We start from the raw sequence: 15,430 nt of genomic DNA on the forward strand, positions 1-15,430 counted from the left end.
AAGTTTATAGCTATATTTTAATTGAGTTTAGGAGAAGCAATGATGCTTTGCATGTATTGCACTATTATTACAATGATTTTGAAATGTGTTCCCAGCTTTTTAGGCAACCCATATGTGTTTTCTGTTCAGTTGTGTTTTTCTTATTTCACTTTAGTAGCTTGGAAAGATGCTTTTTTAAAAAATAGTGTCAATAATTTCTTGAACAATTTAAATCTGTGAACAAGTTTAGTGGGTTTTTTAAATTATATTTAGTAAAAATGTAATAAATACATTGGGGTTTTTTTATTAAACTGAGCTGTTTGGATGAAATCTCTGAACATATGCAATCTGAAAGGTGAACTGGAAAGGATTTTTGAAAATCTGGTTTGTGTCCTTTCAAAATTCTTCTGTACATACAACACACAACCCTCAAAGTTTGCTTGATTTTGCACTAAAAATGGCAAGAATGTAAATGAATTCTCTGGTTTCATAAAAAGGTACCTTGGGAGTGGAAAAAGCTCATGGATTTTCAGTTGGAACCCTCCTGTGGTGTAATTAATTTTCTTTTTTAAAACAGTAATAGAACAAGTAAAAATGCTTTAAATTTGTCCATATTTACATATTGTGTCCACAGTGTTTCTGGTAGAACTGAGAAAATAAACCAGTGTAGTCTACACATGCTAATACTCGCAATTCCCTCAGATGCTTTCTGACCTCTTTTGCAAAATAACTTACACTGAAGTTTTTGCCATCTTATATCCACCCCTGTTCTTGTAGCTCAAAAAAAGTTGAAAACACTTACCCTGTTACAATTATACAAATTATCCTTTTGAAAGTTGCATGTGACAGCATCTCTGACATGGTTTCTCTTTCCAAGAGCAGATACCCCAGCAGCCTTTGCTGAGCCTATGTTGGTCTGTCTTGTTACTTTTGGTTTTTTCCATGATCCCCTGTTTCTTTTTTGCATAAACTGTTGGCACACATCCAAAACTATGAATTTGTAATCATCATGTAGACCAACTTTGTGACTTTAAAAGATCCTGAACTTTTGTTGTTCTTGGGAACAAAAGCAATCTCTACTAATCTCTACATTCTAGTAATCACTGGAAGGCAAAGATTTAGCAGAGCAAATGCAACAGTGCAAAATACTCCTGAAGTACATCAGGTTTATGCCAAAGCTTATCTAAATTATAAAAGAAGTACAAAAGTTTGCTAAACAAAACCTCTAGCACTGTAATGAGAAGCTGATGTGTACTTTTCCTCAAGAGGCCACTAGAGCACTCCCTTCATGTCAGAGGGCTTGTTAATAGCTTGCCATGAGACAGATGTGACTTCATGAACTAAATGGATGTCCAAGAATCCCAACCAGGAGTATGTCCTGAAAAGCTAAGATCTCTCTTCAGCTCAGTGTACACCCAGCTGGAGATACTGATAAATAGTTAGCCAGAACATGACAGTGCTGAAGAGGAGAGACCTTATTCCAGAAGTGTTTGTATATTGTATCATAGTTTGTCCTACTAGCATCTATTCAGTCACTGACTGCGTGGGATTCTCACAGCAGAGAAAAACTATATTTGTCCTTAGACATAACCATATTTATTTTTTTCCTTGTGGCATTTTTAAGAGAAAGCTAGTGGAGAAATCTAAGATGCCTTAAAACCTCTTCTGCCCCCAGCCACCTACCCCCACTAAATTCTCATGCCACAGGCCAGCTTCTTTTCCACCTTTGCGTCTGGAGCTTCTAGCTTCTGTCCCTTCCTGTGCCTTTGCAGCCTTGTGCAACAGCATGAAAAAAGAAATATGCTAAAATGAAGAAACAACTTTTGAAAAGTCAGTAGGTGCAATTGTGGATAACATTTAGTTTACTGTCCTGACTTCCTTAGAATCTGAGTGGGTTCAAGAACCTAAGGTCACAGGAGCAATTGTATAGCTTACATAGCTCCAGTAATTTTGTCAAGAAAAGTATTATACTTGGAGAATAAAATTGTGTTTCAAATCCATAGGCTGACACGCTTTCTCCTGCTACCTGTTCAGTGTACAGGCTACTAAGAACTTCCTTTCACTAATTGCATCTTAAAGAACAAATTTATCTGTATTCATCTCATGGTTTAGAGGGATGAAGCAATTATGTTTTGTATTTCTTTGGACCTCCAGCCACAGTTGTTGTGCACTTTGAGTTGTCTGGCTGATTCAAGATTCGTTTCCAATGTTGAGCCAAGGAATTAAAATATTACAATTGAGCAGCTGCACCTATCACCCCTTAACAATATTGATTTTTTTATTCAATTTACAAAGTGTATGCTGTATGAATCTGATATTTTATTCATTTGCCTTTCCTAAATTCTGCTGTAACCATCATAATACTTTACTCTCATAGTCTTGTAGTGCTGCTGAATAGCAATGTAATCCCCAACCTACTGACACTTCAAAAGTCTGTCCTTTATTCTTTTAGTTAAAGCATATACCTGTGAAACACGGTAGGATCATTAGGAAAATTCCGACCTTGTTTTGAAAAACTTATTTTCTTTTATTCTATCATATCTAAGCCTTTTCTTATATATCAAGCATCTAGCAAAATGCTTTTTGTAAAGTGGAGAAGCGAAAAGTAAGCTGTTTCACAGAATATTAGCTGCAACCATACTATCATCTGTGCTTGTAAGGTTCAACACCTTTTCAGGATCTACCCTAGATGGTTAGAGAATCTTCCATTTGACCAGCCAGGTCTTGCATAATGGAGAAAAACCCTTTAGTTAATGAGTTCCATGTCCATCTGAGGATATAGGAACAAAAAATGGTGGTGTGGCGTGGCAGGTCTTGTCAGTGGCCCTGGTAGTTCCAATGCTTTAAAGCTGTCAGTGACATTCTATTTTTAAGACTTATACAGCGTACCTAACTCTGTGAGCAGAGGCCTTGAAGCTCATTTACCAATCACTACTGTTAGCTACTGACTGATGAGTATTGAACACATAGTAGTGATCCATTGCTTCTTCCCATTAAGGAGAATTTGCACCCCTTAGAAGCCATTTCATACCCCAATGTTCTGTAACCATTGCAATGAATCGGAGGTGTGGTACAGTGTTATTTTTGTGCTGTCAGTAGGTGCTGGACAGCAGAACCTAGAAATGGTGTTCCGAGAAATGCTACTATATATACACTATATAGAATGGGAAAATTCAGAAATACTTGTTCTGTTGCTTCTGTACAGAAGAATGATCTCCTTCTAAGGCTGTTGGAATTCAGAGTCCTGTCAGTAACATTAATGAACCAAAATCAGAATGCTGAGCGTGGTTTCCCCCACGCTATATGGTGTCAATTTTCAAAGCTTGTTTGGAACAGTCTTTTTCAACAGAAAATAGATTTTTATCCACTGAAAGTAGATGAACAGCAGAAGTCTGATGGAAGACCTTCCAAATTCCTGTGGCGGGATAGGTATTCTATGCCGAGCTTGCTGCCTGGATATTGTAAAAATCTACTTAGGGCAGATGCTCAGTGTTGTATACTATTAGTGAGAGGGGAAAACAGTCCTCTGTGGAGAGTGTTATCCCTCAGGAAAGGAGTGTAAGGCAGTAGAGAAGCAATGTAGTTGTCTTCTTCCAGTCTGTTGTTACAATTTCTATAGATCAGCGAGATAGTTGGTATATGACAGAGTCATTTTAGCCCGTGAGTTTTGCTGAGTGTTTTCACTACGTTTTGTTTTGAGAAGCAATTGCATTTGGATCTAAGAACTCAGCAAGAATATCTGCTTCTCGTAAAACCAGTGATACCACAAGCAGTTGCTACTTGCAATGAATTCTCACAGAAGACTGACTCTTCTGTTGAGAGCCAGTACTTGTTGCTGATTTACTGCTCTATAAGCAGCAGTACTTCTTGGCTCCCACTGAATTTATAACTCAAGAGGAGTCAGTAACTGCTTGCTTACATAGAGACAAGAGTTCCCTTTTTCCCTGTTGATGCAATACCTCCTGTTAGTGTGAGTTCAACAAAAGTGGGTGTCTGTGCTTCACGTACAAGGTAGAGGTTCCAGGGAGTTTGAAACCATTCCTCCAATCTTTTCCCCACATCAAATGTTGTAATTCTAGTAATTGCAGTCAATTCAAGCACAACAATAACATAAAAATACCTAGAAAACATATAGGCAGGAATGTTTCAACAAGTGCTTCTGAAGTTGGTTTGTTTTTTTTTTTTTCTTTTCTCTTGGGAGGAAACAGTAATTCACAGCAGAGGAACTCTAAGTTACACTGAAAAAAAAATCTCCCATTAGAGTATCACTATCCAAAGGGGAGTTTGTACCAATAACTTTTTCAGTTTGGTCAGCAATGTTTCAGGCTGACCAAAAATCTTCATAATATTAGTTTGCTGCTGTTGCTATTTCTCTAAATACACCTTTTTTTCTACTTTAGCAGAGTTATCAATATGTTCGACACATATATTTGAGACGTGGGGAACTATTGGAGGAGTTGCAACTTTTTGAAGATACAAACCTTATTGTACTTTTCTTGTTGCGTATCTGGAAAGTAATAAAGGGTATGTATGGCTTCATTTTTTTTTTTTTTAAACTTCTGCCTATGTTAAAGGAGTATTGATCACGTTCAGCAGCCTAGACAAATTCATTATCAAAACACCTGATTGAAATATATCTAAGGCTATAGGTGAAGGGGAAGCAGACATGAAGACAACAGTGGAGTTTCAATTAGACTCAAATTATTTCTAATTTGGATCAAGATTTTTTATGATAAGTAAAAATGTTAAAGCATCAGAAAGATTCGAAAGTTGTCATATAACTGACTTAACTGACATTTGTTACATCAATTAGTGGCACTTTTTTTGTAGGGAAGGAACAATAGTTCTGTAACTTGCAGTCATTGTATAAGGAAAGGAGAGAGTTAGTATTTCATTTGCTAGTTCAAGGCATGCATTTTTGGGGGGAGGGGGAAATGACTTCTTGATGTCTATATATGCCAAACAAAATTCCTCTCTTCTTTGGGGTGTCATAGTTTTAAAAGGCCACCAGACAGTCTTTTTTTAAACACCTAAACACCTCCTGGGCTGAGGCAAGGACCAAGGACGGGGAGGGTTTTCATGCACCACTTAGGGTCACAGGCAAGAAACCCACACGACTGGGGAAAACAAAAAAAAATAAAAAAAAAAATTGAATTTATTAACTATTTACAATCAAAAGCAAAGCAAGATAATGAGAGAGAGAACTACATCTTAGGCACTTCTCCCCCACCCCTCCCTTCCTCCCAGGCACAAAGGCTTTGTTCCTGGTTTCTGTACCTTCTCCCCACCCCCACGGCGCAGGGGGGTAGGGAATGGGGGGTGCAGTCAGTCCACCACTTCTTCCTCCTTGGGGGAGGGTTCCACACAGTCTTCCTCTGCTCCAGCGTGGGGTCCCTTCTCACAGGAGAGTCCTTCACAAACTGTTCCAACGTGGGTCCTTTCCACACAGGGTCACAGTCCTCCTACGACTGCTTGGCTCTGGCATGGGTTTTCTCAAAATTTGCAGCCTCCTTCGGGCACAGCTACTTCAGCTTCTCCTGGTCTCCGTGCTGCAGGGGGATCTCTGTTTCCAGGGCGCCTCCTTCCTCTCGTTTCTCTTCACTGACTGGCGTGTCTGCCTTGTTGTCTCTCTCAGATCCTGCTTTCTCTCTTCACCGTAGGTTCTTTCATCGGCTTCCGAGAAAACTGACTCTCGGGCAAGCCATGGCAGAGGCTTGGGCTACGGCAGGTCGTCTTACAGGAGAAGATGGGCAGGCAGCTGGATGGCCAGGCTGATCTTCCTGGGGCCGCACCAGCCCCCGTGTTCTGTGCCCCCTCTTAAATATGTGATTTGCAGAGGCACCGACTGGCTCAGCCCTGGCCTGGGGTGGGTCCAGCCTGGAGCTGGGGAAACTTCCATTCGCTTCTCACAGGGGCTAGATCGGTGGTACTCCTTCCCCTACCCCCTGGCTACTAAAACCTTGGCGGTGAACCCTTAGTCATTTACAGGAACCATCACTGCAGCCCCTCCCTTGCTACCAGTAGAGCTGGAGTCCAGGGAAACCTTTAGCAGTTACTTTTAGGAGCCATTACTGTGGCCTCACTGCTACCAGACAAACCCACCACACAAAACCACAACACAGGGGAATCTCTCAATGGGTCTTTTGAACTTCCAGGAGTAACTGTTAAGTATTCAAAATCATAAAGTTGACTGGGTTATCTACAGTTTTAAAATGTTCTTTGCATGTGAATATTTCTGAAATTGCAGTCCAGTTTTGCTCCTCTTAATACATTACATTCGCCAGTACCACCCCCCTTCCCAATAGATGTTTACTAGCAGGCTGTTATGATTAGGTTTGTTACTATTAAGGTTATTGATTAATAATAATAATTATTGTTATTGGGTTTTTACTGTATGAACTTTTAGTTCAAAATAGTATCGGACGTGAAAAATTAAACCAAAACCAAGAGTGTATTGAAACAAAAAAATTAATTGCACTTCAGTGAGTTCATACTACATTTATGTAAGCTCAAAATATCACTCAAACTATCGCTTGCTAGTAGAAGTGAAGTTTCAAGGGTAGTTTTTCAGTAACTGTACCAGATTATGCAGATAAAAGCAGAAGATAGCACTAAACATCTATAAATGTTTTTAGAGAGTAGAACAAGCATTTTAGCTCTGAGGAGTAGAGTGCGTTAAGTGAAGAATTAGTTCAGAACTAGTTCATTTTAGTTCACAAAGAAGTGAGATCTAAAATAATTTGCTTAAATCTAGAAGGTAACAATTTCTGCAAAGCAAGATAAGGAAAACATTCTAAAGTAGAAGAATAGAAAGCAATTTAAAATTTGAGAATTTCAGGTGGCGTTTGAGCAAATAGAAATCAGATTATTGAAATGCAGTTTATTTGATCTTTTCATGTTTTCTCTCTATAGAAACTTCAGCCACACTTCATCGAAATGCAGCGGACTGTGTTACATACTGCATCTCAGCTGGCACATGGGACATGTTTGGTTTTTCCTCGCACTAGTATCTTTCAGTCCTTAAGAGGACAATCAGTGTTGTCTGATGTTGGATATAAAGTGATTTTGGCACTGGACCCTCCTAAACGATGTCTTCATGCAGGCGCAGCACGTTTTGCCTCAAAGAAAAGTGCTTTTACGTCACAGCCAGCAGACACTCCTCACAAAGTACCAGAAGAGAGAAGTCCTTTGACTTCGGCTACTGATACACCCAAGCAGAGCCCTGTAGAGTCAGGTACTTCAGATCCTGATCCATTACAAGACAAATCAATTAGTCTCGTTCAGAGATTCAAGAAAACTTTTAAACAGTATGGAAAAGTCATGATTCCAGTGCATCTTCTGACTTCCACTGTATGGTTTGGATCCTTTTACTATGCAGCCATCAAGTAAGTTGGTATTTGTTTCAGTTACATATACTGCTGTTGAATTGAGACTGACTTTCACAGGTGAAAAGCCATAAAAATTATTACTACATGTTTAGAAGTGCCTCTGAATGTAATAGAGAAATGAGGCTCCTGAAGCGTAAGATTAATGTCAAAGGATTCGTTGTAGTGTCACGTACATACTATTACCATGCAGTTATTGCTGTGTACTCGATACGTTGCTAACACTTGAAGGAATATATGCATGGATGTAAACAGCATTGAAATTATTAGTAACCTCTCACTAAGTAAAGATAGGGATTTGGAATCCTGATTAGGAATTGCTATGTGAGATCTTCATAGACCTTGGTTGGGTTTTTTTGCCATTAGACTTGAGGGGTATTTCATCACTTCCTCCTCCCTTCATCAGTCCTCCCTCATCACTGGACTTTCATATTGTTCACCTCACTATGTGCTCCTCGCAAGCTGCCTGTATCTTTTCTGTTTTTATTTATGTTTCCTGTCTTTCCTGAAAAGAAAGACACTTTTCCATCCGCTGAAAAAATTACTACTGTAGGCCAGGCTTTTTAATTGGAAATTAAATATTTGTGTGGCTAAAAAAAAAAAAAAAAAGATAAATTAGGTATTCTAATTTTAGTTTATTTCAGCTATAGCATGTGCCAGATACCATTCTGGAAAATGGCATTTATGTGAAAAAAGCTACTGTATCAGCTACGAGCTGCTAGTTCTGATGAAAGAGGTTTTATCTACCTGCAAATGGTTTGCTAAATATGAGTAAATATTTATCTCTGGATTGCTAGTTTTGTATATTTAATAATAGAAAGCATGAAACAACAAGTGTTTGTGGTGGCAAGGATTGGGCTTTGATATCAGAATGCCTTACTGCACAAGTGTTTGTTTTAGTTACTCTAACCAGCTGGCATAATTGCCCTTTCTAGGAGCTATAGATCCAAATGTCATTCTAAATTTAGCTCTTGTCAGAGGAATAAAGGTCTTGAGCTATAAAAATATTTTGCTTTGGATGAATTCAGGTTGATGCTTATATCCAGACATTTCAGATTGAGTGAAGATTACTTTTTTTGAAACACTTAAGTTACCTGCTAAAATAGGCATTTTGAGAGATGAAAACAACTGAAATATTTAACTAGAAACTAATTATAACAAAGCTTCAGTTTGTAATGCCACAGGAGCAGCACCCTCTTGAAGTGGAAAAATAACTTGCAGAATGACTGCTCATTGTACACAACAGTGGTGGTTTATGAAATAACACGGGTAATGCTGTCTTTCAGATCTTTCTAGGTCTCTAGACAAAACAGAACATGAAGTTGAATTTTCACAACTGGAGCCTGAGTAGCTTTCTTACCACCATTATATGTACTTACCTCCAAACATAATAAACTGCACACAGTTAAGTGAGCTACTCAGTCCAATGGGTCACCTCTTGGAATGCTGACAAGAACATTAATTTGTCTATATGTACAGAAATACAAATCCTTTAAGTATATTGCTTAGATGAAAAAATACTTTGCTATCAAATTACAAAGTTTGTATAACAGAATTAAAGAATGGAAATGGTACTGTAATTCACTGTTCAGGTTTCAAATTCCACCTCAGGTTGCCAATTTTTCTCTCTTTTATAGAGGAGTGAATGTTATTCCATTCCTAGAGTTGATTGGCTTACCAGACAGCATAATAAACATCCTGAAAAATTCCCAGAGTGGAAATGCACTAACTGCATATGCATTGTATAAAGTAAGTATAATTATAATTTGTAAATAAGTTCTAAATCTTGCCTGGTGAACTAAACTGTGTTTATTTGTTTACAGCAGAAAATATTAATAGCTGTTTTCTTTCTTTGATAGTTACATGTACTGAGCATCCATTTTTGTAGTAAAAATAGTCACATACAAGTTAGTATGGGCTTTGTGTTCCTTCAAGGAGTCTATCTGTATTTCTAAAATAACTTCTTTGTTTGCTGCAGAACTACTGTCTGCCCTCAGAGGTTTAATTACAATTAATTTATTCCTCTGTATCCCTGACATAATTAACGGGGATAAAGAGGTGAAGTCTAAGCACATCATGATTTCCAGATAAAAGTACAGTTGTTTTTATCCTAGAGAATTCACTGGTTTGTCTTCCTACCTTAGTTCTCCATTATTGACAAGTACTTTCATTGTCCATTTGAATCAATTACCTATATTCAGGTTTGGGTCTCTTTTTATTGCTTTATGTGTGCACAATACATGTTTGGAAAACTTAAAACATGTCAGACCATGCAAAAACAAAGAACTCTATTCACTTCGAATGCCACTTGTCTCTTTTGTTTTCGAATGTGATGTGCTGCTTATCTGTTATTTGAACAGGGTGTTTTCCCCAACAAAATGTGGAAGCACTACTATTGCCAATTATACCGGTGCTGAAAAGAGACCAATAAATAAACATAGTTAAATATAAAGATTTTATTATAGCTGGGAGCTCTGGCAGTGTTGGAAGAAACTTTCAAGATGTGGAATCACTGGCATAGGTTGCAAAGGGAAGATTGTGCAGACTTTATCTTTGAAATTCTGAAAGAACGGATTAGTCTGTCTTGGAATATCAAACCTGGTTTGTTGTGTCTTGGATTAGCTGACATGTTACGGTCTCTTTTAGCTCTTTTTTATGTGCAGGTCCTAGTTTTGGACTGAAAGATGCTTATATTCCTGTGAAGTTTAGAATTTAAAGCATGTCTTCTTGTCATTATTTTCTCTTTGCTTTTATGGCTCAGTTCTGAATTGTGTTCTGAGATGCCTAATGATTGTCCCACAAGCTGCACAGGGAGGGTTAGTTTTTTTTAATGGAAGTCTAATGCCTGTGCTGGTTTTGTCAAGAGGATACTTTAAGTAAAAGGTATGCATTTCTGGGGGATGCACTGTGAATTGGCTTTTTTTCTTTATAAACGGAATATATTTTTAGTATCTGTCACTGGCCAAAATAAATTCTCAACATAAAACATATCTTTTGATAGATAATATTGTCCTGTTTTATTGAGATGGTGTATTCTTTGGTTTCTTTAAGATTGCAACTCCTGCCAGATACACTGTGACTTTGGGAGGAACATCCATCACCGTTAAATATCTACGTAAGAGTGGCTACATGTCCACACCACCACCAGTAAAGGAATATCTACAAGATAGGATGGAGGAAACAAAGGATAAAATTACAGAGAAGATGGAGGAAACAAAGGATAAAATTACAGAGAAGATGGAGGAAACAAAGGATAAAATTACAGAGAAGATACAAGAAACCAAAGATAAAGTTTCATTTAAAAAAATTAAAGACTAGGAGAGATGCTTAATTTTTGGATACATCAAATTTAGCACTTGAACCCTTTCTGAAGCAGGATATATGAAGTGCACTTCAGAGCTCTTTTTTTTTTTTTTCTTTTTTTTTCCCCCCCCTTGTCTGGAAAGTACAATTCCTTTGTGAATTTAAAAATTTTGTATAATTCACCAAGTTCAAAGTTCTCTGGGGGAGGCTGTGACAAAATTTCAATTTACAGAAGGAAAAGTGAATCTTGGATTAGAAGTTTGTGTGTCCCTTGGTACCAGTGTTAAGTTACTCTTCCCTCTTTCCTATTTTTTTCCTGTTTACTTCCCCCTGCCAAATGAAGATGGTTTCTTCTAAAAGCCACTACTTTATTCCTCTTCCGTTGTAGTGCACAGCTGTTATTCCATTAGATTGAATCTTCCATTAAATGAGAATTAAGATTTCTCTACTGGGAAAGGCAACATATTTTGGTTTAGAGTATGTGGACCCAGGCCTCTTCGATCGTGATCATCTCTCAACTTGGAGACAGACCTTTGTCACTGATACTGCACATAAAGGAATCAATGGAGTAGCTACTCAGTCTGAATGAATTACCATGTCTACACTGACTTCAACTGAGCTGTGGTAGTTTACAGGTTGAGACTATGGATCTCTCTGGGACAGTGTATCTTTTCAGAAATCTCAACTGAAAGCTATAGGAAGATGAGTTAATCAAAGCAGCCATACTATCAAGTATACTTTGTTTCTTAAAGTTGATTTACCGTAGAAGGAAAGTTATTAAATGAAATTAATCAATAATTGTATATTAAAAACCAGGATTTTTTATTATGTTAAAGTTTACAAAACTGTTTTATTTCATTTTCAGAACATAAAAAATTCTGAGAGAGAAGTTTACTTTGGAAATTGGTATATGAAGGGGCTTTTAAAGTGCAAAGTTAGAGTTAAACCCAAAAGTTCCTATTCAGGAGTCCCTCAGACTTCAGTAGAACAATTTAACTCAAGTAAGCATAATTTCTGAGACAGTGATCAGTCTACAAAACTTTTTTTCCCCTAGATTTTCTTAGGTCAAGCAAATATGTATTCATAGCTGAAGGTGAAATGCTGTCTCAGATGCCATAAAGGACTCAAGTTGAAACTGTTCTATTTGACTGGGCAGGCAGACTTCTCTCATGGTTTTATTCAAACATAGGCCAAATGAAAGTGTGTTTTTTCCGTATTTCTGTTACAGATCTCAGTAGCAACTCTCTGCATGTATATCTTGTTTTACAAAGGTGGTTTTTGCATTGGGATATGGGGAAGCAACAGAGTTGAACCCTGAGCATTGTAATTGACTAGAGTAAAAGAATATAGCTGATACTTTATCAGCTCTGCACCACTCATGTTTTTCGTCAAGTCACGGGAGGCCTCTCCATGTTTAAGTGAGATGAACTTCATTAACTTAATTGTGCAGGATTGATCGCATACTTCTCTGCCTCTGTCCACATGACAAATAGTAACTGCAGTGTAACGCCTACCTCACAGGGATGTTGTGAGGAATAATCGTTGTATATTTGGTGCCCAGAAGATGTAAAGTGCCATGTTTCTGGTAAATATTATTAAAAAATAATTCTGTGACTTCCTATGCTGCTGAAATGAGCACTACTGTAGGACTGGAGTTAATAGATGTTTAAAGAAAAGTACACTAAAACAGAAATACTGTCCCCATGCATGCATTTTTCTGATGTTGCCATTTGTTCTGGATTGGCATTTGTTCTGGTTTTCCATTTTTGCGGGTGGTGTTGCCCATGTCCTGCAGTACCCTGCAAAGCCCAGCAATCTGCCCCAGTAATACTGTATGGCCGTCCTCTCAGTCTGGGGCTGGATATGAAAACCCCTTGGTGCAGCTCACAGAATCCATCTCATGGCAGGAGTTGCAGAGGGGCATCTTGGGGTCCTCAGATGGGTCTCTAGCCCCCAGGCGTGTTAGAACTTGTTCATTGCACAGACACACTCTTTTGTTACCCCATCCTCTTGCCCGTCCCCATGTCCAGCTGGCCTGTGACCACTCCAGCACTTAAATGATCCATCACTACCAGTGCTAAGTACAGAATATCTCCTCTGTGCTGTAGACTGTGCTATATGACTGTTTCTGCATCTGCAGGAACAGCTCATAGTGACTATTGCCAAGTGCCTCATCTGTGTGCTGTTTGGTCAATTTTGCAGCATGAATAACCTCCAGGAACTTGTGGGACAGCCACATCCTCCCCTCAGTATGCCAATTAACAAAGCACAGACTTATGTAGATCAATCTACACAAACCAGGAGGGAAAATCTTCAAGACTTTGAAAATCTGACCTGGAGAGCTTTTGTGACAGTTAGTCAAATGCTTGGTTGTACTGGTGCCATTGTCTCAAGTTGACCTCATCTGGAATCAGTGCATTGCCTCGTTAGTGAAGAGACTAGCTGGGGAGTTCCTGGGCCATCCAGGGAATGAATTATGGTAGTCCACTGGGTGCCCAGCATGTACTCAGCTGCACTGCAGTTTTAACTATAGGATAAAGTTGACTTTCATCCTTGTGTAACTTAATTTCCATAGCTCTTGCCACAATACTAGGGTGCAGTTCTCATTATTGATGGATCCCTGTGGCTGGAAGACAGCATCCACCCCCCCTTTGGAGAGCAGTGCTCCCAGACTGCTCACAGGGTGGGCATTTGCATCAAGCAGGGGCTGCCTGAAGACAACACAGGGTCTCATCTTACTGGTGTCCAAGCCAGACCAGTTGTCACACTCCCATGTGGCAGCAGTGTCCTTCAAGGTGGAGCAACATCAGTGGGTGCCTTTGGCAGCACAGAGGGAACAGAAGAGCAGGTGTTATGGCTTGGGAAAGCAAGCAGTTGGCTGCAGCACTCAGAGCTTGCATTGAGACAGCCAACAAGTGACCTGAGCAAGGGAGTGCCCAGCAGAGTTCGCTGAGCTCCCTCCAGCAGAGTGCCAAAAGTCCTTGGTGAGGTGAAAAGCCCAGGCAGAAGCTCAGGAGCACCTTCCATTGCTTGTAGGACCATCCAGTCAGTGCCAGCAGAGTCTGCTGCCTTCCCCTGGCAGCTCAGCATCCTCATGGGAAAAGGCTGTCCCTTTGCCTGTCCTTTTAGGCCCTTTAGGTGGAGTAGGTCTCTCCACCTCTTTGCAAAACCTTCAGAAATCTGGTGACACCAGGACTAAGGCACCTGCCACCACACAGGCAGCAGAGAAATTGCTGCTTTGGTGACTTACCCCACTTCTGCCTGCTCCCTGCCTCACACTTAACACCACTGCAGAGCATCACATTGTCGACCTCTGGTATAGGTACATACCTGAAGGCACCGAATGCCTCCCAGAGCAGAAGCTGGAAGCAAAGTTATAGCCTGCACAGAAGCTGAAGCAGTGCCTAAGCAGGACCTGGAGCCAAAGTTACAACCTGAGATGGGGCTAGAGCCAGAGTCGCATCCCGGCATGGAGCCAGAGTCACATCCCGGGATGGAGCCAGAGCCATAGTAGCAGCTTGAAAAGGAGCCAGAGCAGTAGTGGTTGAAGATGGGGCTAATGATGTGATTTGTGTAAGGGCCCAAGCCAAGTGACCCACTCAGGCAGGAGTTCAAGCCAAAGTCATCTCCCAAGGTGATGCCAGAGCTGAAGTAGCAGCCTGAGCAAGAAATAGAGGCAGAGTCTGGCTGGAGCCAAATTAAGAGCTTGAGGTGGGGCTGGAGGCAAAATAATGCCCACATGAGGACTGGAGCCAAAGATACGTCCCGATCGGGGCAGGAGCCAAAGTTTAAGCCCAAGCACTGTTCAGAGACAAAGTCACAGCTGAAGAAGGGCCTGGAGCTGAAGTCATGACCTAAATAGGATTGGGAGCCGCAGTAGCCTCCTGAGCAGGAACCAAAGCTGAAGTCGTGATCCAGCATTGAGCCAGAGCCAAAGTCATGGCCTGATATTGGACAGGAGCTGAAGATGAGGCCCAAATGCAGCCACCACCAAGCTCATGGTTCAAGTTGGGGCTGGAGCAGAAGTCACAGCCCAAATGTGGAATAGGGCTGAAATTACCGCTTGAGAACCATCCAGAGCCAAAGTCATGGCCTAATAAAGAGCCAAAGCTGAAGTTGTGACCCAAGATGGAGCCTGAGCCAAAGGTGCATCCCAAACAGAGGCTACTGCTGAAATCACTGCCCAAGAATCAACCAGAGCCAAAGCTGCAGCCTTGTATCAGCCAAGAACTGAAGCTGCAAGTCTGAAGTAGTGCTGGAGCAGAAGTCATGGACTGAGCAAGGACAAGAGCCAAAGTTACCACCCAGTATCGGACCAGAGACAAAGGTGTGGACAGAGATGTGTCCAGAGCTGCAAAAGCCTCCCAGGGTGGGCCAGAGCCAAAGTTGTGCTCTGATTTCAGGCCGCCTGAGCAGTAGCCACCTGAGCATGGACCAGAGCTCAATTTGGGTTGGAGGCAAGTAACAGCTCAAGCTTGGGCTGTGGCCCAAGGTGGGGCTAGCACCTAATTCATGGTCTGATATTGGGCGAGAGCTGAAATTGCAAATTGACATGGTGGTGGAAGCCAAAGTTTACAGGACAACCACGGGATCAAGCCCAGCCAGCATGGGTTCATGAAAGGAAGGTCATGCTTGACCAACCTGATCTCCTTCTATGACCAGGTGACCTGCCTAGTGGATGAGGGAAAGGCTGTGGATGTCGTCTACTTGGACTTCAGGAAGGCTTTCAACACTATGTCCCACAGCATTCTAGAAAAGTTAGT

At 40.5% G+C, this 15,430-nt stretch overlaps 1 protein-coding gene across 1 annotated transcript; it reads left to right on the forward strand.

The window, feature by feature from the left end:
• The first annotated feature begins 6,896 nt into the window (after positions 1-6,896).
• Positions 6,897-10,785, forward strand: FAM210A (family with sequence similarity 210, member A). The gene is made up of 3 exons (XM_010083972.1): positions 6,897-7,364; positions 9,002-9,113; positions 10,416-10,785. Exons 1-3 carry the CDS (start codon positions 6,916-6,918, stop codon positions 10,680-10,682), a joined length of 828 nt encoding a protein of 275 aa, XP_010082274.1. The 5' UTR covers positions 6,897-6,915; the 3' UTR covers positions 10,683-10,785.
• The last annotated feature ends 4,645 nt before the right edge of the window (positions 10,786-15,430 follow it).

This window comes from Pterocles gutturalis, unplaced genomic scaffold, assembly GCF_000699245.1.
Source record: "Pterocles gutturalis isolate BGI_N339 unplaced genomic scaffold, ASM69924v1 scaffold19340, whole genome shotgun sequence".
Taxonomy (NCBI): Eukaryota; Metazoa; Chordata; class Aves; order Pterocliformes; family Pteroclidae; genus Pterocles; species Pterocles gutturalis.

Bases quoted from the DNA above. Each gene is read 5' to 3' on its own strand.
- FAM210A (XM_010083972.1), top strand. From the start codon at position 6,916: ATGCAGCGGACTGTGTTACATACTGCATCTCAGCTGGCACATGGGACA. The intron at 7,365-9,001 runs GTAAGTTGGTAT...TCTCTTTTATAG, and splicing joins TTTTACTATGCAGCCATCAA to AGGAGTGAATGTTATTCCAT. The intron at 9,114-10,415 runs GTAAGTATAATT...GGTTTCTTTAAG, and splicing joins CTGCATATGCATTGTATAAA to ATTGCAACTCCTGCCAGATA.